A 26,358-nucleotide genomic window follows, 5' to 3' on the forward strand; every position below is an offset into this window, starting at 1 on the left:
TCATCCGACACCCTCTGACTGAAAAAATCTGTGGAAGGACAGCAAGTAAGAGAGGGGACTGCCTGAGTACGACGTGTGCAGGTCTCTGTGTTCCAGAGAAGAGAAAGGCCTACATTCCTGGCCCTACAGGCGGGCTCTTGGGGACAGTGATTGCTTTTCTGTCCGCCCAGCTCAAGTTTCCAGAGTGGGGGGGGGGGGGTGAAGGGTTTGGGGGGGGGGGGGGGGGATGGGTCAACGAAGACCCTAGAAATGGGCGTGGCTAGGGAGCCCTGCCTAGTTTGCGGCGCAGAACATCGGATAAACGCCTGCGGTACCGCAGCGACTGTATCTGCAGCAAGCGCTGCGAGTACTGCACCTCCGGCATTATGAGCTTCAGGCAGCGGTCACGTGACTCGCTGCCCGGCTTGGCGCCTAGGTAGGAGGCGTTGAGGGGCAGATCGTAGCCCATGATAGTCACCTTGGAGCTGGGCTGCCACGGACGCAACACCTTGTCCTTGATCTGGTTCGCTGGGCGCGGCTGAGGCTGCGGGCCCCCGAAACAGCCGCGCACCAGGCGGTCACGGGCCTCGCGCAGCAGCTGCACCTCCCGGGCCACACAGTCCGGCCCCAGGGCATCCAGCTGGCGCCACAGGCTGGCGTTGAAGTGGTTATAGAGCTGGGTATCAAGAGCGTTCCAGATGCGGATCCTGGCCGGAAGCCCCTGTTGCAGGGACCTCCGGGAGCTGGGGGTGCGCATGTTCAGGTTGATGTAGAGCACATCCTCCAGCTCCCAGGAGAACAGGTGTCGCAGAAGCACCAGCGACTCATCGAAGTACTCGGAGATCATGACCAAGGAGAAGATGCGCTCGATGTTGGCGATGAAGTCCTTCACATAAGCCTTGTCGCTGGCCCGGTGGTTGTTATCCCCGCCCAGGTCATAGGTCAGCGCGTTGCGGGCGAACATGGAGTCCTTCTCGGTGGGACGGAAGTAACGCCAGGGCTCTTTCAGGAAGGTCTCCAGGGAGCTGTCAGGGACGCGCTTGAAGCTCGGGCAGTACTGGTTGTAGTAGCTGAACAGCGACTCAAACATGGAGGCCGGCTCTCGCAGGATGGTGATGTAGATGGTGTCATTAGGCATGATGCGCTGTACCTCGCTGTGGTTGAAGCGCATGTGACTGGTGATGATGTGGGCGGGCAGTGTGTAGGGGTGGACGAATTTGGAGTTAAAGGAGGATGGGTAGCAGAACTGGTGATCGCATGGCCTCTGTGGAAGGGCGACGGTGAGGTTGTGGTGCTCGGCAAAGCGGAACAGGATGTTCTGCATGGTGCTGCTGGCCGTCTTGTGCGTCTTCAGGAAGGCGATGCTCATGTGCTTCGGCTTTGTGGCTGCAGAGGGCAGGCTGCACGAGGTGTTACTGGCCCATTTGAACGATTTTATAGTCCTACGGGGTGGACAAAAACAGCACGTTTGGTCACGCAGCAAAGAACCGAACGCTGTGTCAATACTGACGGTAGCGTTTCCGAGACCAAAACTGCGGGACCAAGGCCCCCATCTCCAAATCTCACCAGATGAAACGGCCTCTGTTGTGCAGAAAGAGGCTCAGACTGCTCACTGCCAGAAGCAGAAAGAACATCTTCTTGCAGGATATTTGCGGGAGAGAAGCGGAGGTGCAGATGAACATGGTGGGAACCTGGACATAAAGAGAGGAAAGACAGAGTTAAATCGTACGATACGGATGAAAGGAGGTGCGGTACCAGTCGGACGTCTGGACACACCTGCTTTTAATGCATTTGTCCCTGTTTTAGCTTTTATTCAACCTACAGTAAAAGGCATCATTGCAATGAAGTTATACAGATCAAATATGTCAGTGACCCAGAGAAGTGTTTGACAGATTTAGACTTGCTAAAATTTTAGATGCTTCAAAACAGCCCCCATTTGCTTAGTTCTCACAAGTTCACAGGTTGGGTACCTTGCTCTAACTCTTCGATCCAGCTCATCCCAAACCAGCTCTATAGGGTTTGGATCGATGGATTGTGGGGGGGCAGGTCATGTCTCAGGACTCCATCTCTATGCTTGTTCACAGCATAATACAGTACTTACACAGCACCAAAGTGTGCTAAACGTCGTCATGTTGTTGTCACGGTAACTGGAATGGCAGTAATTTAGGCTGCAGAGCAGTGCAGGTAAAGCCTCTCCGTTCAATATGTGTAACGTCTACGGCAGGGAGACAGCTGTCAGCCCTCAGTGTCACGGGGACGAGATTCCCCTCTTTGTCCCACCAGAGCAACATGGATGCCTGCTGACTCTCCTGAAGTGTCCAGACACTTCTGATGCTTACAAACTTTTCAGATTTCATCTTTTTTTTGATGGACAAAAAAATCCCCTTGAAGACAAAATGAATATGCCAATTCCTGATGATTTATTAAAATAAATACAGGAAAAACTGAATACTTTCGGAAGGTACCGTAACGGGGAGGGGGTCACTTGTGATGGATCTAAATACCCTTCTGGATGGACCAATTAATGATCAAATCATTCAGTCTTTTTTCTTATTTCAGCAAAGCAACCATATCCATCTTGAAAAAAATGCCTTGCCATTTAAATATTTTGTTGGACCGCCGTTAGCTTGGATTATGGTGCACATTCGTCACTGCATTGTTTCCTCAAGCTTATGCAACATCTCTACATTTTTTCATCCAGATTTGCATTAATTTCTTGCCAAGATCTTGTATTGACGACAAGTTTGAGTTGAACCACTCCATAAAGTGTTCTTCAGCACATGTGGTAAAGGTCAAGACTCTGTGGTGGCTAGTTCATATATGACAATGATTCCTCATGCTCGCTGAACCACTCTTTCGAGGCTGATGAACCTTGGCATTCTCGTCCTGGAATATGTCCATGCCAACAGGGAAGAAAAAATCCATTGATGATGGATGGAGGTGTAACCTGGCCAGTAGATTCAGGTACTCAGCTGACTTTACTTTACTGCTGCATAACGTTGCTGAGCTGTAATAATGATCCAGTCATTGGCTCTTAAGCATTTGCTGATCTAAAGTCAAACTGCGACTTTTTTTTTTTTGGCTGAACAGTATTTATGTTATAAAGAAATATTTAAACTTAAATAATAAAAGGTAGATATTTGTTGTACATGAAAAAAGAAAAGCACCATGGATTATATTTCTAAATGTTTATTTTAAAAATTAAGAGTATGGCAGAAATAAAAATGCCTTAGGTTAATTCTTGGATATTAATAAATTGCCTGAGGCATCAGTATATATATATCAGCCAATATCCTAACAACAGAGCCAAATGGGAATGACTTCGGGATGCATTCAGGAATTCAGCGGGGAGCTTCTGTTCAGAGTGATGAGCTCAGAGTCCCTTGCTGAAAAGCAGAATTTAAACATCCCTTCGGCAAATAAATAATGCAAAAAAAAAAAACAAAACTGGAGGATTTAATGATCAATGCATTATGAATCATATATACCCCGGAAGCAGCCACTATAATAAATAAATTTCAGAAGTTTCTGCAGCCGCAACACCGTCGGGGTCTTTCAGGGAAGCATCCGCTGTATTATGATGAGCCCACGATGCCCGTGGGGTCAGGGGTCACGGAAAGGAACCTTGCCGCTGTAAGCAGTGTTCAGCCCGCACACTGCATTTCAGCCACGAAAAACTCCAACATGTAAAACCTCCTCCGTCCCGAGGAAGGGAAAGGAGCGATGGCGATCGAAAGTGCAGCAGCCAATAGGATGCGTTCCTATGGGTCCGGGGACTCGCCATGGATACGATCTCGCCAGTGGGGGCGGCAGTTTAGGTTCCGGGGCACAATGCATCGTGAGGCTTTTCTTCCCGCTACTCCCCACATGAATGAAGTCAGCCAGATTTTACAGGAATAGTTGAGCACATATTGGACTGACGCAAAAGGACTTTTGTAACTGGAAGAAAATGTCTTCCAGATAAGAGGCTAATTGTAAGCTCTGGGGGATGGGAGCGGCGTGGCTTTCTGGGGAGGGAAGCCTGGCGGCCCCTACTGGGCCCCTCCTTTGGCTCCACAGTCACCACGGAGCCTTTGATGGCACAAACAGACTCTTCACGCGCTGCCGGTCCCAAGTGCATGCCTACAGTCTCAACTTGCTCGGTCCACCTGATACGCGGCTCTGCTACCTTATACTGGGAACTGGGGGGGGCAGGCACGGTGGCTCACTGGGCATCCAACGGGCCTCCCCCCCCCCCCCCCCCCCCGGTAACCTGCTTCCCACAGGTTAATGTGAGGCTCAGCTGGTTTGAATCTGGCGGAGTAGCCAGGTTGAGATAAGGAAACAAACTTCACTCATACTAAAGGAAATTATTGTGGCAAGGCATGGTTCCCATTGTGTGGGATGAAATCAACGAACAGAGTTTCAAAATAAAATAAAGAATATAAGTACAAAGACAAAAAGGGATAAAAGGATGTAATGTATATGAAGGTAGTGGAAGTGTGAATTTGCAGAAGGTATATATAGAAAAAAAGACACATAAGAAAATATGAGAAATTAAAAGTTATTGACTGGAATGAGTGAAGAAAAGTTCACACTTTGTTAATTTGGCGAGAGGGGGTTAAAAAAAATTAAAGAACAGAATCTAATGCAGAGCTGAAAAAATAGCCAGCATGGATTTAGGAGAGGTAGATCCAGTTTAACTAATTTACTTGAGTTATTCTAGGAAGCTACAAGAGAAATTGATCACAAAAAAAGCCTACAATATGATCTACTTAGATTTCCAGAAGGCCTTTGATGTTGTCCCCCACAAACGGCTCTTGCTTAAGCTCAAAGCTGGAGGGATTTTAGGAACTGTGGCAGCTTGGATCGAAAACTGCTTAACAGACAGGAAGCAGCGAGTAGTTATTAGAGGCACAATGTCACAGTGGGCCTGCGTTCATAATGGGGTACCGCAGGGTTCAATTTTAGGACCACTATTGTTTACATTAATGAGTTACATACAGTAATCCATCCATCCATCCATTAACTTCTGCTTGTCCGGGGTTCGGGTCGCGGAGGTAGCAACTTCAGGAGAGATACCCAGACCTCCCTCTCCCCAGCTACCTCTACCAGCTCTTCAGAAAGGATGCCGAGGCGTTCCTAGGCTAACCGAGAGATATAATCCCTCCAGCGTGTCCTGGGCCTGCCCCGGGGCCTCCTCCCTGTAGGACAGGCATGGAAAACCTCTCCGGGTAGCCGCCCAGGAGGCATCCGCACCAGATGTCCAAACCACCTCAACTGGCTCCTTTCGACGTGGAGAAGAAGCGGTTCTACTTTGAGACTCTCCCGTATATCCGAACTTCTCACCCTATCTCTAAGAGAGAGCCCAGACACCCTGCGGAGAAACCTCATTTCGGCTGCCTGTATCCGCGATCTCATTCTTTCTGTCATTACCCATAGTTCATGACCATAGGTGAGGGTAGGGACAAAGATGGACTAATAGATCAAGAGCTTTACTTTCCGGCTCAGTTCTTTGTTAGCCACGACGAACCAGTTAAGTGCCGGCAAAACTGTAGACGCTGCACTGATCCGTTTGTCCAGCTCTCGATCATGCCTACCCTCACTCGTGAACAAAACCTCGAGATACTTGAACTCCTCCACTTCAGGCAGTACCTCCTCCCTGACCTGAAGAGGGCAATCCACCTGTTTCCAGCTGAGAACCATGGTTTCGGACTTGGAGGTGCTAATCCTCATCCCCGCCGCTTCGCACTCAGCTGTGAACTGCCCCAGAGCACGCTGGAGGTCCCCAACAGATGAAGCCAACAGGATGACATCATCCGCAAAAAGCAGTGAGGCAATCCTGAGGCCACCAAACTGGACACCCTCAACACCCTGGCTGCACCTAGAAATCCCGTCCATAAATATTATAAACAGGACCGATGACAAAGGGCAGCCCTGGTGGAGCCCAACCCGCACTGGGAACACGTCCAACCTAGTACCGGCAATGCGGACCAAGCTTCTGCTCCGTTCATACAGGGACCAAATCGCCCACAACAACAACAGTGGATACTCCCGAAGCACCCCCCACGGAGCTACTCGGGGAACCCAGTCGTAAGCCTTTTCCAAGTCCACAAAACATGGGTATAAAGTTAGTCCAGTGTTCCACGGCCAGGACGAACACCGCATTGTTCCTCCTGAATCCAAGATTCTACTATCGATATCACCCTCCTCCCCAGTACCCCAGAATAGACCCCCAGGGCCCGGCCACTACATAGCTCTTTAATCACCCTGGCCACCTCAGCCCCAGTGATGGGCAAGTCCACTCCAGCCCCTTCGGGCTCTGTGCCCTCAGATGTCCCAAAGGCAGTGTGCGTAGATGTATCTGAGGCAAGGTTGAGGAGGTTCTCAAAGTATTCCTTCTACCTCCGGGTGATGTCCCCAGGTGAGATCAACAGCACCCCCTCCCCACTATAAATAGTAGGAACCAGGAGCTGCTTCCCCCTCCGGATATTCCGGATGGTTTGCCAGAACCTTTTTGAGGCCGACCGAAAGTCACTTTCCATGGCCTCACCAAACTCCTCCCATGCTTCCACAATGGAGGTCCGGAACAGTGTCCATTCAGACTCGATGTTCCCAACCTCCCCCGGTATGCAATTGAAGTTCTGCCGGAGATGCAAGTTAAAGACCTGGTGAACAGGAGCCTCTGCAAGACGTTCCCAGCAGACCCTCACTATGCGCTTGGATCTACCAGGTCTGACCGTCTTCCTCCCCTGCCACCAGGTGGAGATCAGTTGACAGCTCTGCCCCTCTCTTCACCCGAGTGTCCAAGACAGAAGGCCACAGATCAGATGATACGATTATGAAATCGATCATCGACCTGTAGCCCCTGGCATGTTCGTACCATGTCCACTAATGGACACCCCTATGCACGAACATGGTGTTCACTATGGACAAACCATGCATTGCACAGAAGTCCAATAACAGAACACCACTCCGGTTCAGATTAGGAACTCCGTTCCTCCCAATCACCCCCCTCCATGCCACACTGTCATTGCCCGTGTGAGCGTTGAACTGGTTAAATTAGCAAACGACACCAAGGTTGGTGGTGTAGCAGATACTGATCTAGCAGCACAGAGGCTACAACGGAATCTTGATTTAATTAGCGGCTGTGCTGATACCTGGCAGATTAAATTTAACATAGATAAATGTAAGGTAATCCATGCAGGGAGCAGAAATATAAAGTACAGATATTTTATGGGGTCCACTGAAATAAAGGTAGCTGATTATGAGAAAGACCTCAGAGTGTATGTTGATGCTTCCATGTCCCACTCTTGCCAGTGTGGGGAAGCAATAAAAAACGCCAATAGGATGTTGGGTTACATCTCTAGGTGTGTGGAATTTAAGTCAAGGGAGGTGATGCTATAATTATATAATTCCTTGGTAAGACCCCATCTAGAACATTGTGTGCAGGTTTGGTCACCATACCTTAAGAAGGACATTGCTGCCTTAGAAAAGGTGCAACGGAGGGCTACGAGAATGATTCCTGGTCTTAGAGGAATGTCTTATGAGGAGAGGTTAGCTGAGCTGAATCTGTTTAGCCTCGAGCAAAGGAGACTAAGGGGGGATATGATCCAGGTCTATAAGATTCTAACAGGTCTGGATGCTGTTCAGCCAAATGGCTATTTCAATATTAGTTTAAATACTAGAACTCGTGGCCATAAGTGGAAATTAGCTGGAGAACATTTTAAAACAAATTTGAGGAAGCACTTCTTTACACAGCGTGTAGTTAGACTATGGAATAGTCTTCCTGCTAGTGTAGCAGAAGCTAAAACCCTGGGTTCCTTCAAATCAGAGCTAGATAAGATTTTAACAACTCTGAGCTATTAGTTCAGTTCTCCCCAAACGAGTTTGATGGGCCGAATGGTCTCCTCTCGTTTGTAAATTTCTTATGTTCTTAATGACTGACCATTTATGCTCATTCAGAGTTAAAGTCAACGACAGGGCACAATAACAAGCTTCCCTACGATTACAATTCGAACACGTCTCCGGCCCTGAAATTCAATGCATCCATCTGTACATGTTATAAACTTCTACACCAGTTGCTCATGCACAAACAGATTTTACATAAGAAGCGGAAGAATAGCAGACTAATCGTAGGGATTAGTCAGAAGAATCCAGCCTGAAGTCCCACCCAGAGGTAAATACTTTTGATAATCGGAACGGTAATCGCTTTTCGCGGTGTAACCTCAGGTCCAGCATCAGCTGTCAGGGGAAGCTAACGGGGAGGATATGAAAGGGTTAAAGGGTTTTCTTAGCTGAAGAGTTCAGCTGGCATTAACTGTCACGCAAGAGAGGGCTCCACTTTAATTAAAAAGCCCCCGTATCGCCTTCCCCCAAGAACATGACACAGGGAGACTGAAACCTAAGAGCGAGAGCCGGGTGATTAGTGGAGCTCGGGGTAGTGGCGCGGACTGGAGCTTCTGGGGAAACTGGAGCATGGGACGGACGTGTCGGCCTATCGCTGGGCGGGGGGGGGGTCCCGCCTGCATCCGCTCCTTGCCAGTCTTTGCATCGCCTTCTCATTGGGTTCTGCTGAGCTCGTCTTATCTGGGGGGGGAAATCTCAATCTGTCCAGCCCTCTCCCTCCAGCCTCCTCAATCTGCACGGCTTTGACAAATTAACAAACAGGCCCCCCCTCCACATATGTGTACAGATTTCTAGAGTCAGGCTCATGGCCTTAAACCAGCCAGAAGACATCCAGTCATGTCCATTAACGTCCAGCTGAGCTATAAACTAGGCACATCCTGCATTTCCGTTCACTGAGGCTGAAGCCAACACTAGGAACTATGGAAACACCGTATAGCACCATCAGAAATGTAAATAAGTATATCTATCTAATAAGGGCTTGGAGACTGAGCAGGGGATCAGCCGTTTATCCAGAACCCGGGGGGACTATTTTGGTTCTGACAGCGATATGATTAATCTGTGAGCCAGAGGATTCGAACCAGGCACCTTCTAGAGACAGACACCTACCACGCAGAGCCTCACGCAAGATAAATAGGGGGGTCGTGTTGCTGTAGCTGTACAGAAGGATCAAAACAGGTCCAATGACATGTTTTAGTGTTTTTTTCCCCTGTTAGCTGACAGTGCACCTCAGAGCTACAATGACCAAAAGGCTCTCTCCTCCTGCAAAGCCTTCAGTCTGCTGCCTTTAACCTGCCAGAGAAGCATCAGGAACACAAAGTGCCTGGCACAGAAAGTGATTACACGCTTCGCCAGGCGCACGGTGATAAAATGGACCTGTCAAGGTGTGGCTTGGAGCACAATGCTGGAATAATGACAAGAGAAATTATTAAAATGAGATTCTTGACATTATAGACTGAGGAATTTGACTGCATCCTGTAGTGAGGCATTTATGTCTGTGCTGATAGCGTGAGGAGAGTTCAGAGTTAATTAGCTAGAGTAATTAGAGAGAGTAAGGGGGCCAGAGTTAATTCGTGTAGAGAGATTAGGGGGGTGGAGATCTTTCCTCCCACTTTACTACGTAAACAACCCAACTGCCACTGAAGGTCAAAAGTTTGCTGCCGACATTTAGCAAACAAGTGCCATTACAAGCCAAATATGAAAGGTCGGGATTAAGGCGTAATTAGATTAATAAAGCTAATCTGCACCTTAACCAGGCTCATAGCCAGAAGCACATTTCGTGGAAGGGTCCAATTCCGAGGGCTGAGGCACATTTTCAGGGGGGCCTTCAGACTTGTTATTTTAGTAACTGTCTACACTACAGATCAGTAATATTTTTTTGGAGGGTGGGTTCCAAGCTGGAATCACTCTATCAAGTACAAGATTCGAACCAACAACCTTCCGATCACAGGCACAGTCCCCTAAATCACAGAGCCACACAGCACCCGGTTTTGCATGACTGTGAGTATTTCCCATTCCTGTATCTCAGAGATAATGAATGCCTAGAAGTATTTGTAATATTCTGCTTTGCTTTGCAAATTACAGGTTAGATGCTGAGACTGAACAGAAATAAGAAAACAGACAGCCAATGTGGCACCTATTCAACTAGCATCCAATCAAAACATACCATCACAACAATAATCCGCCTCTGAAATCCCCCTCTGCTCCCTTTTTCATTCTGGTCAACAGGGAGACGGCAAATCCCTTATCTGCAATTTGATCCGTTTCTTCATTTCACTGCGGTATAGCTACTTTCCATACTCACATTCTCTACAGACTATAAACTCTATATTGCAGGTGTAGATTTTAATGTTATGGAAAAAAATTTGCATATCAGGTGTAAAGAAAAGGACTTTGAGCCCAAGTAGTTCCTACTCGCCCATCTATCCACGCTGGATGTGTTTGGTGACATATGGGCTGTTCAAACTGTTTAGACAAGTGGTTTAGACCGAATCCAGCAAGGGTGTGTCATGTGGTAACTGGAGGCGATGCCACAGCTATTTTTGGATGATGCTGTTCGTGCCTCGTCCGACCGGGATGACAGCAGGAATGAAGTGACAGCAATGAGAATCTGCGCCTCCGAATCCGAGGGCATCCGGATCTCACACACCAGCGATGGTTAGGCACAACCTGCAATTCGGGAACCTTGTAAGAAGGCCACCTGCCAATGGGGGGAGGCCATAGGAGGTGCTGTGATTATACCTCCCAGCTGACTCGTGTATGCCTGGTGTTGCGATCAAGTATGCGCGCTGCCATTGTTGGCCCCACCTACTCCCGGCCTCTGGCAACAGGATGTGCTGCCTCTGCCCAGCCTCTGCCAACAGGACACCCTGCCTCCTTCTGGTCGCTGGCAAAATGACGCCCCTCCTCCTCCCAGTCGCTGGCAACAGGACGCCCCTCCTCCTCCCAGCCTCTGCCAACAGGACACCCTGCCTCCTTCTGGTCGCTGGCAAAATAACGCCCCTCCTCCTCCCGGTCGCTGGCAACAAGACGCCCCTCCTCCTCCCGGCCTCTGCCAACAGGACGCCCAGCCTCCTCCCGGTCGCTGCCAACAGGACGCCCAGCCTCCTCCCGGTCGCTGCCAACAGGACGCCCAGCCTCCTCCCGGTCGCTGGCAAAAGGACGCCCCTCCTCCTCCCGGTCATTGGCAACAGGACGCCCCGCCTCCTCCTGGTGGCTGGCAACAGGACGCCCCGCCTCCCTCCAGCCTCTGCCAACAGGACGCCCCTCCTCCTCCCAGCCTCTGCCAACAGGACGCCCCGCCTCCTCCCGGTCGCTGGCAACAGGACGCCCCTCCTCCTCCCGGCCTCAGCCAACAGGACGCCCCTCCTCCTCCCGGCCTCTGTCAACAGGACGCCCCTCCTCCTCCCGGTCGCTGCCAACAGGACGCCCCGCCTCCTCCCGGCCTCTGTCAACAGGACGCCCCGCCTCCTCCCGGTCGCTGGCAACAGGACGCCCCTCCTCCTCCCGGTCGCTGGCAACAGGACGCCCCGCCTCCTCCCGGTCGCTGCCAACAGGACGCCCCGCCTCCTCCCGGTCGCTGCCAACAGGACGCCCCGCCTCCTCCCGGTCGCTGCCAACAGGACGCCCCTCCTCCTCCCGGTCGCTGACAATTGGATGTTCCATCACTTATCCTTACTTTCTAGTGCTACTTTTGCTCTGATTTTTCCATGGAGGTTCAAGAGTGTAGCTTGAAATTCTGTGCTCCTGACAAAATGGCACCATGTCCTGTTACTGTGAATCATTCCACACTGACCTGAGTGTATGGCTGCAGGATTCTGGGTAAAGTTTTTATGCCTGTGATACATTTATAAATCTGGCCTGAAGACCAATCTTTTGCTGGAATATCATTTTGCTAATCTACGTCGGCACCTTTCACTGCTTCACCACGGTTACTCTGAACACCCAAGCCCTTTCCCAGTCTTTGTACATATAGTATGTATGTGAGGATAGTCTTCCATGTGCTCACTGTATTTGGGACTACCCTCCCCACCCCCCCTGGCTTTCGTGTTACTGTCGGGAGGTATGATGCATTGCTACTGTTTACTGATATTTCGTATTTTCTGTAAGTTTCGGAAGTGGGGAAACGGCAGAGGTACGTGCATATTGTTCATCATTATCGCCTTAGCAACCGCTGAAATTACCTGTATCACATTGTTCAAAAATATGACCAGTTTGTGACTTCATCACTCTGTATTCTCAGCCTTTGACCGGGGCTCTGAAGCTGCACACAGAAGAGCAGCTGGAGGTGCTGAAGGGACCGGGGCTCTGAAGCTGCACACTGAAGAGCAGCTGGAGGTGCTGATGGGACCGGGGCTCTGAAGCTGCACACTGAAGAGCAGCTGGAGGTGCTGATGGGACCGGGGCTCTGAAGCTGCACACTGAAGAGCAGCTGGAGGTGCTGATAGGACCGGGGCTCTGAAGCTGCACACTGAAGAGCAGCTGGAGGTGCTGATAGGACCGGGGCTCTGAAGCTGCACACTGAAGAGCAGCTGGAGGTGCTGAAGGGACCGGGGCTCTGAAGCTGCACACTGAAGAGCAGCTGGAGGTGCTGATAGGACCGGGGCTCTGAAGCTGCACACAGAAAAGCAGCTGGAGGTGCTGATAGGACCGGGGCTCTGAAGCTGCACACTGAAGAGCAGCTGGAGGTGCTGATAGGACCGGGGCTCTGAAGCTGCACACTGAAGAGCAGCTGGAGGTGCTGAAGGGACCGGGGCTCTGAAGCTGCACACTGAAGAGCAGCTGGAGGTGCTGATAGGACCGGGGCTCTGAAGCTGCACACTGAAGAGCAGCTGGAGGTGCTGAAGGGACCGGGGCTCTGAAGCTGCACACTGAAGAGCAGCTGGAGGTGCTGATAGGACCGGGGCTCTGAAGCTGCACACAGAAAAGCAGCTGGAGGTGCTGATAGGACCGGGGCTCTGAAGCTGCACACTGAAGAGCAGCTGGAGGTGCTGATAGGACCGGGGCTCTGAAGCTGCACACTGAAGAGCAGCTGGAGGTGCTGAAGGGACCGGGGCTCTGAAGCTGCACACTGAAGAGCAGCTGGAGGTGCTGATAGGACCGGGGCTCTGAAGCTGCACACTGAAGAGCAGCTGGAGGTGCTGAAGGGACCGGGGCTCTGAAGCTGCACACTGAAGAGCAGCTGGAGGTGCTGAAGGGACCGGGGCTCTGAAGCTGCACACTGAAGAGCAGCTGGAGGTGCTGATGGGACCGGGGCTCTGAAGCTGCACACTGAAGAGCAGCTGGAGGTGCTGATGGGACCGGGGCTCTGAAGCTGCACACTGAAGAGCAGCTGGAGGTGCTGAAGGGACTGGGGCTCTGAAGCTGCACACAGAAGAGCAGCTGGAGGTGCTGATGGGACCGAGGCTCTGAAGCTGCACACTGAAGAGCAGCTGGAGGTGCTGAAGGGACCGGGGCTCTGAAGCTGCACACTGAAGAGCAGCTGGAGGTGCTGAAGGGACCGGGGCTCTGAAGCTGCACACTGAAGAGCAGCTGGAGGTGCTGAAGGGACCGGGGCTCTGAAGCTGCACACAGAAGAGCAGCTGGAGGTGCTGAAGGGACCGGGGCTCTGAAGCTGCACACTGAAGAGCAGCTGGAGGTGCTGATAGGACCGGGGCTCTGAAGCTGCACACTGAAGAGCAGCTGGAGGTGCTGAAGGGACCGGGGCTCTGAAGCTGCACACTGAAGAGCAGCTGGAGGTGCTGAAGGGACCGGGGCTCTGAAGCTGCACACTGAAGAGCAGCTGGAGGTGCTGATGGGACCGGGGCTCTGAAGCTGCACACTGAAGAGCAGCTGGAGGTGCTGATGGGACCGGGGCTCTGAAGCTGCACACTGAAGAGCAGCTGGAGGTGCTGAAGGGACTGGGGCTCTGAAGCTGCACACAGAAGAGCAGCTGGAGGTGCTGATGGGACCGAGGCTCTGAAGCTGCACACTGAAGAGCAGCTGGAGGTGCTGAAGGGACCGGGGCTCTGAAGCTGCACACTGAAGAGCAGCTGGAGGTGCTGAAGGGACCGGGGCTCTGAAGCTGCACACTGAAGAGCAGCTGGAGGTGCTGAAGGGACCGGGGCTCTGAAGCTGCACACAGAAGAGCAGCTGGAGGTGCTGAAGGGACCGGGGCTCTGAAGCTGCACACTGAAGAGCAGCTGGAGGTGCTGAAGGGACCGGGGCTCTGAAGCTGCACACTGAAGAGCAGCTGGAGGTGCTGAAGGGACCGGGGCTCTGAAGCTGCACACAGAAGAGCAGCTGGAGGTGCTGATAGGACATGGGCTCTGAAAGCAGACTCTCTCTCCCGGAGAGGGTACAAGGAGCGCGCCCACTCCCTGCACTGGAACGCAGTGAGAAAGCAGACTCTCTCTCCCGGAGAGGGTACAAGGAGCGCACCCACTCCCTGCACTGGAACGCAGTGAGAAAGCAGACTCTCTCTCCCGGAGAGGGCACAAGGAGCGTGCCCACTCCCCGCATCGGAACATGGTGAGATGCAAGCCCACGGGGGCCGCGAGGTTCACTGTGTCTGCAAGCCGTTCGCCGGCTGCTTGTGTGAGATCGGAGTAAAACCAGACTCTCTGTAAAGGGCTGTAGGCCAGAGGTTTCCTCTAAACACAACCACAGAAGCTGGCTCGCCAAAAAGATGCTTCAGGTTATCTGCTGTAAAACAATACTGTGGAATAAGGAAATAATGAGAAATACAAATGTGTATGATAAACTCTTGGAGTTTATCAGAGAAAGGTAATGCAGGTGATAAAAAAGGTCAGATATGGCAGGTTAGTGAAACGCTAACTGGGAAACTGGGCGACTTGCCTCGTCTCATTCCTCACTCTGTTTAACACACACAGAAAGTGTGTATGTGGTGCCACCATCCAAACAGAGAGCGCCACCCTTCCCTGTGTGAGAACAACCTCAATATTTGCCTGGACTGTTTGCCCACAGTCTAGGTCACATGATATTATAAAGCCCAAAGTTTAACTACAAGCCACCACTTGTGAACTGCTTTTCAGTTGTGTCGTACATGACAGTTGGGTTTGGCACCCAGAAAAACATCCTGAGGCTTAAGAGCAATAAAACTGGAGAAGATAAGTACATCCTCAATGAGGGAATTTTCATGAAGCCACTGAGGACTTAAAAAAATGCTCAAATCATGGTTTGGATTGCACTAATTAACATGAATGAACAATAGAAACACGTGGCAGTTTCGGGCTGCGATCCAAACAGACATATAAGAGAATAAACGCTTTTTCCTCTAAAGGGGTTTTATTTATTTATTTTTTACGAGGAAACGTTCCCAACCAGTGGAATGCTTCAGGACTGTGGATATTCAGGTTATGCAGCAAGGGGTAGAGTGCCCCCACCCCCAGAAAAGGTAGGGCACAGTTAAGCACGACACGGCCACACACATACATCACACCCACACAATTATTTTATGCTCCATAAATGCACACAGTGTTAATTAGTCTAGTTAATTAGGTTACACTCGGGTTCTCCTTACACTAAGGCAGATCTAGAGAGACATTGGACAATATCCCAGAACTTCGTACTTAGAGGAAACCTACGGAGACTATGGAGAATACCCAGTACTTAGTACTTAGAGGAAACCTACAAGACTCTGGAGAATACCCAGTACTTAGTACTTAGAGGAAACCTACAGAGACTCTGGAGAATTCCCAGAGGAGTGGCAGGATTTATACCCCCCCCCCCCCCAGCCCATGCTGTTGGTGTGAGCCACCATGCCTCCCCGGGAAGGAGCATATTTGCAATATATATGCAATTTATTGCGGTGTTCACATGCTAAGATGGTTAAGATGCATTACTTCATACAGTATATCCAAGGAAGTCTAACAGCGGATTATTACAAAATGCTACTGTTGCATGCGGCCCAGGGCTGTCACTATCAATTACATCAATAATGGAGTTTAATTGCGTTTAACTGAGTAATTATGACAGCACTAATGGGGCATAACCCATTTCACAGCCACAAGTGTTTACCCTCCCAGACCCCTCCCACAGTGCTGTACACGGCTACGAACGGTGACATCAGCAGTCACTTCCAGAGACACACCCACTCTGAGACTGTATGTGTGGTTTATTTAACAAAGTACTGGAACTTGCTCTGTTTAACATGTCGTGCTCAATTTGATCATGTCTGTTCAGCCCTTTGGTCTAGTTTTCTGGTTCTGAATATAAAACTATGGAAAGGGCACCAAGCACTGCAGAACAGACCCAGAAGCGAATTATTGCATGGCCTATCTGTGGCTAGAACCCAGGGCCAGGGCAGACACCAGGCCCCGTTCTATACCGGGAAGAACGGAACACCTCAGTGTCCATGCTGTCAGCCCAGGGCCCCCAAATACGTTAATCCGCCCCAGCACTGGGCTAACTGTGATATCCGGCCCTGGACAGCGTAGCGTATGAGAGTAACCGACAGCCTGGACACCCGAAGTTGGCGCCTGGACCGACGGCCGCAGCTTTGGCCATCGAGATGGTCGCAAAAATCCCCAGCGGATGTGTGCATAACCCTCATCGGGGAGCAGACCTTGTGCGCATGAGAGCTCAGCACGCTCACTGTCACAGGGTGAGCTCACTGTCACAGGGTGAGCTCACTCTCACAGGGCACCCCCGTCAGCCACCAAGTTAAAATTAATACTACTTAAAATGCAATCTAATCCAACTCTCACGCATCTGGCATGGCAGTCACACTTTCAGACTCTCAGGCTCACGCAAGAAATCTTACGGCAAATCTTTATTACTCTATTATAAACCTAAAATTAGCTGCATCAGAAGCACTGGGTAGTTTGTAAACCCAACAGACTATTATTTATTATCACTGACACTTATTAGGTAATAAAACTGTTACATTCGTGTAAAGTTGGCAACTGCATACTGGCAAAGGCATGAAGAATATAATAGAAAATCAGTATGGATTTTGAACCTTATAAAATAATTATTTACAGAATATGCGGAAGAATGAGTATGAAACTGGTTTCTTTTTGTTAGACGTTTGTTGGATTGCAGTGGGTTGTAAAAAGAAGTGGGCTTTTATTTAAGAGCGCAGTTTGATATGAGACATTTCATAAAAACATTAGAAAGATGAGAGACTGAACTGCAAGCACTGACAGCAGAGACCAGACACATTTCTACTTAATACTCAATGCATTTGTTTATTTACTTTTGGTTTTAACGAAATAAACACTGCAAAGAAAGTTCTTTGACGCAGGGTTGCCAGCTTCGGTCAGCTGGTTTTCAGTTTGAGGACTCTTTATGCTCAACGGTTTGGTTGAAACAAAATCTTGGGCTGGACTTTTACTCTCTGGACCTGAATTACCCAACTCTGGTGACTGAATACTCGATTATGGGATAGTGGAGATCGATAAGCAGTCCGTAAAGCGAATGTGTTGTCATGAAAAGACGGTATCAGGAGTATGTTTACCAAAAGCATAATTCCTAACTATGTTAACATCTTACATCGATGGAACTATGCAATTGTGATTCAAGTGCTACCCAAAACCATAGTTTGAACTATCGAGGTATTTACGTTGGTAGTTTACATCAGGTCAGGTTGTGAAAATGTTTAACGAAGTAACATTTACCAACATAAGAAATTTACCAACAAGAGGAAGCCATTTGGCCCATCAAGCTTGGTAACAAGTACAGTAACAAGTATGATAACAAGTACAGTAACATATAAGAACATAAGAAATTTACAAACGAGAGGAGGCCATTCGGCCCATCAAGCTCGTTTGGGGAGAACTTAGCTAATAGCTCAGAGTTGTTAAAATCTTATCTAGCTCTGATTTAAAGGAACCCATGGTTTTAGCTTCCACTACACTAGCAGGAAGACTATTCCATACTCTAACTACACGCTGTGTAAAGTGCTTCCTCAAATTTGTTTTAAAATGTTCTCCCGCTAATTTCCACTTATGGCCATGAGTTCTAGTATTTAAACTAATATTGAAGTAGCCATTTGGCTGAACAGCATCCAGACCCGTTAGAATCTTATAGACCTGAATCATATCCCCCCTTAGTCTCCTTTGCTCAAGGCTAAACAGATTCAGTTCCGCTAACCTCTCCTCATAAGACATTCCTCTAAGACCAGGAATCATTCTCGTAGCTCTTCGTTGCACCTTTTCTAAGGCAGCAATGTCCTTCTTGAGGTATGGTGACCAAACCTGCACACAGTATTCTAGGTGGGGTCTTACCAAGGAATTATATAAGTGTAACATCACCTCCCTTGACTTAAACTCCACACACCTAGAGATATAACCCAACATTCTATTGGCCTTTTCTATTGCTTCCCCACACTGGCGAGAGTGGGACACGGAAGCATCAACATACATACCGAGATCTTTCTCGTAATCAGCTACCTTTATTTCAGTGGAACCCACAAAATATCCGTACTTTATATTTCTGCTCCCTGCATGGATTACCTTACATTTATCGGTGTTAAATTTCATCTGCCAAGTATCAGCCCATTCACTAATTAAATCCCGATCCCTTTGAAGCCTCTCTGCTGCTAGATCAGTATCTGCTACACCGCCCACCTTGGTGTCATCTGCAAATTTAACCAGTTTACTGTATGTATTTGTGTCAATATCATTAATGTAAATTAGGAACAATAGTGGTCCTAAAATTGAACCCTGCGGTACCCCACTATGAACGGAGGCCCACTGTGACATTGTGCCTCTAATAACTACTCGCTGCTTCCTGTCAGTTAGCCAGTTTTTGATCCAAACTGCCACAGTTCCTAAAATCCCTGCAGCTTTAAGCTTTAGCAAGAGCCGTTTGTGGGGGACAACATCAAAGGCCTTCTGGAAATCTAAGTAAATCACATCATAGGCCTTTTTGTGATCAATTTCACTTGTAGCTTCCTCAAAGAACTCAAGCAGATTCGTTAAGCAGGATCTACCTCTCCTAAATCCATGTTGGCTATCCTTTATAATGTTATTTGCATCTAGGTAATCTACCATTTTCACTTGAATTATAGCTTCCATTATTTTTCCAGTAATGCTAGTTAAACTGATTGGCCTATAGTTTGCTGGATTACTTCTATCCCCTTTTTTGAATATGGGTGTTATATTAGCATGCTTCCAATCTGATGGTACCACACCCGCAGATAACGATTTCTGGAATATTAAGGTTAAAGGTTGGCTAATAATATCCCTCATCTCTTTTAAAACTATAGGTAAGATGCCATCAGGCCCCTGCGATTTATTTATTTTGAGTTTAGCTAGGCTTAGTATCACATCAACCTCAGTTATACATATATTGGTCATAGACGATGCTGTAATCGTATTAATTGGTGGAAAGTTACTTGTGTTCTCCATTGTGAACACCCTTGAAAAATAATCATTAAATTCATTTACTATATCAATTTCATTATCAATTATAAGTCCCTTACTATCCTGCAAATTAGTGATTTCAGCTTTTAGTGCTCTTTTGGAGTTAAAATATTGGAAGAAACCTTTACTGTCATGCTTAGCCTCCAATGCAATTTTTCTTTCTACATCCCTCTTGGATAGCCTAATGTCATTTTTTAACTCTGCCTGTAGACTTAGATACTCCTGCTTGATTTTGAAATCATTAGTTATTTTCCAGTTGTGGAACAGAGCCCTTTTCCTCCTGACTTTATCCTTAATTTCCTTAGTAAACCACCTTGGTTGTCGTTTCCTAGATTTAGTTTTGCTGGAAACAGGTATGAAGTCCTCTTGCACTTGCAACAATGTGCTTTTGAAAAATTCCCATGCCTCTTCAACTGTTTTGCTATTTAACTCTGTCCAGTTTACAGTTTCTAATTTCCGTCTCATACCATTAAAGTTAGCCTTCCTAACATTGTATACTTTTAATTTCGACTTTGCTCTTCGGACACTAAAATTAACCTCGAATTTAACCATGTTATGATCACTACAGTACAATGGGTCTAAAACCTCTAATTTTCCAATCCTATTCTGGTTATTACAGAAAACAAGATCAAGAAGGGCTTCTCCCCTGGTAGGAGTATTAACAAACTGAGTAAAAAAACAATCCTGTACTAATTCCACCATCTCAAGTTCATTTACAGAAGAGCCAGAGACTGTGTCCCACTGTATCCCAGGTAAATTAAAATCACCCATAACCACCACATAATTTTTATTACTCATAATCCTGATATCATCATATAATATTCTGCTTTCCTCTACAGCTACATTAGGTGCCCTATAACAAACCCCGACAATTAGGCCATTTGAATCTTTAGCATCAAGTTTTATCCATACAGCTTCTGAATTTTTATTTTTATCAGTGAGATCCCTTGCCTGCAAGTTTTCTTTTACGTATACTGCAACACCACCTCCCTTCTTGCCTATCCGGTCTCTACGGAACAACGCATAACCATCTATATTATATTCATCACCATCATTGTCACTCGTCCATGTTTCAGTTATTCCTATAATGTCGTAATTGTCTGAAGAAATTAAAGCCTCTAAGTCATTAATTTTGTTTCTAATACTCCTAGCATTCAAATACAGACCACTAATGGTAGGCCTTTTACAGTGCCCACTTTTAATATTTATTTGGGCTTTCCGTCTCTCCCCACATAAATTCTTAACTGACCTCCCTGCCCCCCCAGTCCCTAGTTTAAACATTCCTCAACTATTCTGCACATACGCCTCCCCAATACACTGGTTCCCCTATGGTTCAGATGCAACCCGTCCGGCTTGAACAGGTCCCACCAGCTCCGGAGCAACTGACCTTTTAGAGTTAATGTTACCGATGTTCGATAATATTACCCGCGGGTGTTTGATGCGAAGGACACAAACAGAAACGCCGCTCGCGCCCGCAGTTGTCGGTGACACTCACAAGGACAGACAAGTACACACGTAAAAATAAAAGTTAAAAATGAAACAACAACCACCCACGTAACCGTGCTGGCACACAAACACTCAAATATACTTTACAGTATAATTCAAATCAAATCAACCGCTTCAACAGGCGCACAACACAACACAAGTGCACACAGCGACTACACCACTCCGGCACAGTACAGCAATCCCAGCAGCCTCTACCAACCCAGCAGCAGATTAATACAGTAACAAGTACGGTAACGTTCTTGGTCATTAAGACATTAAAAGACCTGAATTATCTGCTTACTCTGTGGCCAGTTAGAGTATTATTTAGTGTGTAATGAAAGTCTTGGTTTTCTTTCTCTTTAGCTGGGCACTGCCCTGACCCTGGTATACCTCCTGGTGCCAGGAGGACTGGGCACCATTTTGGTATTGATGACAAGGTGACCTACCGCTGTGACCAGGGTCTGATACTGGTTGGATCAGAAGAACGTGTTTGCCAAGAAAGTTCTGAGTGGAGCGGGACAGAGCCAGCTTGTTATTGTGAGGAGGCCCCCGGCAGGACACAGCGTGACATAAGAACATAAGAAATTTACAATGAGAGGCCATTCGTTTGTGGGAATTCAATTAATAGCTCAGAGCTGAATCTTATCTAGCTCTGATTTAAAGGAACCCAAGGTTTTAGCTTGCACTATACTAACAGGGATATTATTCCATACTCTAAATCACAGGTGTCAGACTCCAGTCCTGGGGGGCCGGAGCCCTGCACATTTTTGGGTTTCCCCTCATTTAACACACCTGATTCAACTTCTTGTGCTAATTACCACATAGCAGTTGAGCTGAATCATTTGTGGTGGAACAGGGAAAGAACTAAGCTACACAGGGCTTCGGCCCCCCAGGACTGCAGTTTGACACCCCTGCTCTAAATACACGCTGTGTAAAGTGTTTTCTCAAATCCAGTAGCCTATAAAATGTTCTACTGCTAATTTCCACCTACAGTATGACCACGAGTTCTAGTATTTGAACTAATATGGAAGTAACTATTTGGCTGAACAGCATCCAGACCTGTTAGAATCTTATATACCTGGATCATGTCCCTCCTGAGTCTCCTTAGCTCGAGGCTGAACAGATTGAGCTTAGCTAACCTCACCTCATAAGACATTCCTCTAAGACCAGGAATCATTCTTCTAGCCCTATACTGAAGGCATTCTAAGGCAGCAACGTCCATTTTACCCATTTCAAATACAGTCGTGAAATATTCCGTGAAGTGTACTGCTGTGCATGCACAGAAGGGTCAGGTACAAATCGGGCAGGTGGTACTGATCGGGTAGCGACGCATGACTTAAGCGAGGGGTGGCCAATCTTGTCCACAAAGGGCCGCTGTGTATGCGGGTTTTCGCTACAACTCCCTAATTAGAAGACTGATTGGCTGAAGAGTCCTCACACCTGGGTTTGAACAGCTGACCTACAGGTTATAACAAAAAACCTGCACACAAACCGGCCCTTTGCTGACTTAAGCGGACGGCTTTTGTTATGGAAAGTCACGCGCTGTGAATTTAACTGCTGTTTACGGCGTTGCGGTATTTATTTAATCCTACGAAAGGGACAAAAAAATGAAGACCTTTGTGAAAGAAATTCAGTGCTTTGTAAATGAAATCCGATACCTTAAGGCCTTATTTTGAGAATATTAAATTAAATTCTTTTTAACACTTTCATAAGACCCCGCGGGTAACTTGTCTTAAGAGCAAACCCGGATTTCTCCATGGTCATCACTCCTAGGTCCGCCATGTCTCCATTAAAAATTAAAACCCAGCACTCGTCTTTCTGACATAGTACGACGGAGTACTTAATACTTGAAGCTGCCGTTTTGAAAATTGCTATTAAAAACCTCAACGCTGGAAAGAGCCAGTCGAGCCAGCCGCCGTACTCCTTGACATGTCGCAGGAAGCCTTACTGTGGGATTAAACAGCTGCTGTTACGCTGCAAAGGAGAAACTCTGTACAGCTGAGAAGCACCATTTCAGCAGAGTAGGGAGAGCAGAGCCGGAATTTTAACTTGTAAAAAGTGCTCTGGTGATGTGGTTAGTTAGCCCAGCAAGGACAGGGGGTGTGACTGAGTGGTCAAAAGAATAGAATTAAAACAAGTACCTTGAACTTTGGAAAAAAAAAAGCATCGTTTGGTTATTGCTCGAGTATTTCAAGATATTACATAATTTTATTTATTACGTTCATATATCGGTTTAACTCATCCGAATAAAACGAGCTGAACTGCGATGCTGAAGAAGGATGACTGGTGGGAAAATACAGTGCAAAACTGCTATAAAGTTAAGGGTCACACAGTTCTTCCTTTAGGATACTATAATGTCCCCATTTTCAGGAGCGCTGCCTGGATTCATAGCTCTCAGAAGACACGAAATTAGTACGTTAATTTGGGTATTTAATCCCCCTTCCTCCTTGGGCTATTGAGAAGGTTCCCGTAAATATTTAATCCACCGGCTTCTACTCTACGGAAATGTCCACTGTCGCTCAAGGTGGAAAGTAATCAGAGCTGACACGATTATAGCTTGTTGACTTTCACTTTGTCAGTACTGAGAACAACCTGTTCTGTCGACTTTTTAAAGTTTTTATTCCTTTATATATGTACTATAGCTATATGTTAGTTTACTTCTTTTACGGTTTTTTAATTATCTTGCACGTGTACGTAAGAACTAGCCTATTATTGTTTCCGAAAATAGGCTATAGCCTACGTATTAATAATAATTACAGCTATATTGGTATATTAGCCTACCTGCATTTGATTTGGTCTGTACGTGTTCACTGTACGTATACAGGCTGACTTTGCATTATACAATTAAAGGACTGATAGTAACACTGATTATGTAAATTCAGAAGCCGTTAGGGAGAGAATGTACTACAATATTATTTGTGCCCCCTCAAGTATAAAGTGTTACCAGCATGATTATTTTTACGATTTATTTTTGCATCATTATCTGTAGTTCAGTATAAAGGCAACAAAAGATTATAAGCGGTCTCCTGCACTGTTACGGTCCAAAGGAAGTCTACAGTCCTCATAAGCTTTTAATTTGGCTGCGGTCTCTTCCGCGGGGCCGAAGTCAAGGTATCATCCAGCATAAAAGACACTGCAGGAAATTCATAGGGCGCGATTTGAGACAATGACCGGACAACAAACGTCGCACCCAGCAAGACAGATGACTGATACAGAGAAAGGAAGCATCATGATTTATTTGCAATACAAAACAAGAAACCGGCTAGCAGAACTACATCGGGCGCCCACCTCGGGAATGAAACTCACCTTCATCCGTTAACGATCAGCGCTGTGAAGATGGGAAGACCGGCCGCCGCTTCGGAGGCTCTCCTTGCTTTTTATGTTCAAGCAGCGAAACGCGGTGAGACACTTGGGTCTTTACGCCAACTGTCAAGCGCCGATATGGCTAAAGAAAAAAACGACGAGCCGGCGACAGGTGCCCTTCATATAATCACATTGATGCCACGGTGCCATTGTCGATGCTTCGTCATTCTAGTTGGTACGCATTTTTACACTGTCCTCCGGCTCGCAGGTTCACACATACAGACATGCACACATACAGAGACGCCCGGCAAATAGTAGGCTGTCCAAGGCTGCTCATTGCCTAGGTGAAATTCCACAGCCTCCATCCTGATAAGGAATTGGATGCTCCTGTAGATGTGACGCCACTCCGCAATTGAAGAGGGGGACTGAGACGGAGGTGCGACTTCAAGCTGCAGTCGGATGAATGTCGCGGAAACGCTGACTCGGTCCGCGGCAGGAGCTCCTCGCCCGGAGACCGCCGGCTCGCCAAGCTCCAAGCCGTAAAGAATCTTTATATTTAATGCATTATTGCTGATTCGAGAAAGCCTAGGTGCAATTATTCTAACAAATTCTCATCGATATTTATTTACATACCCTTTCCAATTTACCATAGGTTGGTTAACGGAATAAAAGAGTGCAATTTTTATATGTGGATCCTCAGATATTCACTTTTATGTAGTATAACACAGCCATATAGTAGCACACATTTCTATTAAAACTTGTATGACTTTTTTAAATAAGCGGTGGGAAACCAGACAGCTTCTTGCGCCGTTTCGGATATAATGCATCTGTCTCCGTGAGGTCCGGCGGCGGAGCATCGCAATAAACGTGGATACACAGTCATAAAATGAAGGCGCCGTGTACGAGGAGACGGAGCGCAGGATTCAAAAACGCGGCTCATGGGTAATGCAGTTGCCGGGATACAGTATTAAGTTAAGAATATAGCCTACTTTAGTGAACCCACGGGAAATTCCTGTTTCTGTCTGGTTTTGAACTGGGGACCTTTCGTCTACACACTATGATATTTGATAATTATAATGACCACTTGGAGGAAAATAAGCAGACAAACCTATTATGCAACTTAGAAAATGGAGACGGTCGTACTATTTTTGTTCATAATTCTTTTTGTTTCTCCTTGACAAACAAGTTCTTGACTGCGTTCACCGCTGCTGTTAATATGACAGTTATCACGCGATTCGTGCCGTGGTGTTTTTATATTGCGCAGAAAATTAATGTCCAGGCTGAAGTGCAGTGCGATCCCAAGCCAGGTAAAAGAGGCCATTAAATATTAAACAAAGACAATATCAACGCTTGAAAAAGTCCGAAGGTCTATTCATTTTAGAAGGTGTTCCGGACGATGTTTTATGGAAAGGAAATGGCAGGAATCTGCGATATATTTAAGTTCTATAGACCTATAACCAGGGGCGGATTAATGCAGAGGCTAGATATGGCTTAAGCCTAGGGGCCCCACGTGTGCCAGCCTGCAAGGGGGCCCCCATTGGCGCGGAGGGGGGCCCACAGACTACTGTAGCCTAGGGGCCTCTGTGCACCTTAATCCGCCCCTGCCTATAACTAATTCAATTAATAATAGATACTTTATTGATCCCCGTAAGAAAATTGTCTTTTTTTACGCCTCCCTCAACTTTCCGCGAAGGGCAGCTACCTGTTGGGGGCCAGGGAGCATAACTAGCATAGCAGTTTACTAGTGACGAATGTTCTTAGGGGTGCTACTAGAGATTTTGGGCCCCATGAAATCATGTCATATTTGGCCCCCAAACAAGACCAATCCAGTCATGTTATAACTATGTATTTGAGGGGTCCTAATGGTCTATTACATTTCCGAGTCGGAAATTTCCACTGGAACGCCCCCTGAAGTCGGTATGCCAGCTCGGATAGTCACAGGAACCTCTGCAATGCCAACAGCAGAATTCAGCTGAAGTGAAATCTGTAGTCATATATTGTTTATTAACATATAGATATTATTTGTGTCTCATTAAATGAGTCATACACACAGTACTGTCCAGCCTCTGTCTGTGGACGTGTTCCAACAGTGTTTCTACGGGCAAGATTCCAAAAAACGCATTACCAACTGGTATTAACAATGGCTAACAATTAACGTGTCTAGAACCGGTCTTGTGAAATGGCTTTCTGACTTCTTGCACTGGAACACTGTTACCTTGGGTAATACGTCATTCTCAGACTTCTGACGCAAACAGAGCCCTTTCTCTTCTTTCCTTTTGTCTGTTTGGATCTGAAGCTGTTTTTTAATTCTTATTTTTTTCTCTTCAATTTTAATGAT

General features: G+C 47.4%; 1 protein-coding gene across 1 annotated transcript; it reads right to left on the bottom strand.

Annotated features, from left to right (window-relative positions):
* Positions 1-259: 259 nt before the first annotated feature.
* On the bottom strand, positions 260-24,869 carry LOC111860110 (galactose-3-O-sulfotransferase 3-like). Its single transcript, XM_023843476.2, has 3 exons — positions 24,024-24,869; positions 1,546-1,670; positions 260-1,421 (listed from the first exon to the last, which is right to left on the bottom strand). Exons 1-3 carry the CDS (start codon positions 24,027-24,029, stop codon positions 260-262), a joined length of 1,293 nt encoding a protein of 430 aa, XP_023699244.1. The 5' UTR covers positions 24,030-24,869.
* Positions 24,870-26,358: the final 1,489 nt, after the last annotated feature.

Source organism: Paramormyrops kingsleyae, chromosome 24, assembly GCF_048594095.1.
Source record: "Paramormyrops kingsleyae isolate MSU_618 chromosome 24, PKINGS_0.4, whole genome shotgun sequence".
Taxonomy (NCBI): Eukaryota; Metazoa; Chordata; class Actinopteri; order Osteoglossiformes; family Mormyridae; genus Paramormyrops; species Paramormyrops kingsleyae.

Coding starts and splice junctions, on each gene's coding strand:
- LOC111860110 (XM_023843476.2), bottom strand. Junction 1,422..1,545: donor AACAGAGGCCGTTTCATCTG/GTGAGATTTGGA, acceptor TCCACCCCGTAG/GACTATAAAATCGTTCAAAT.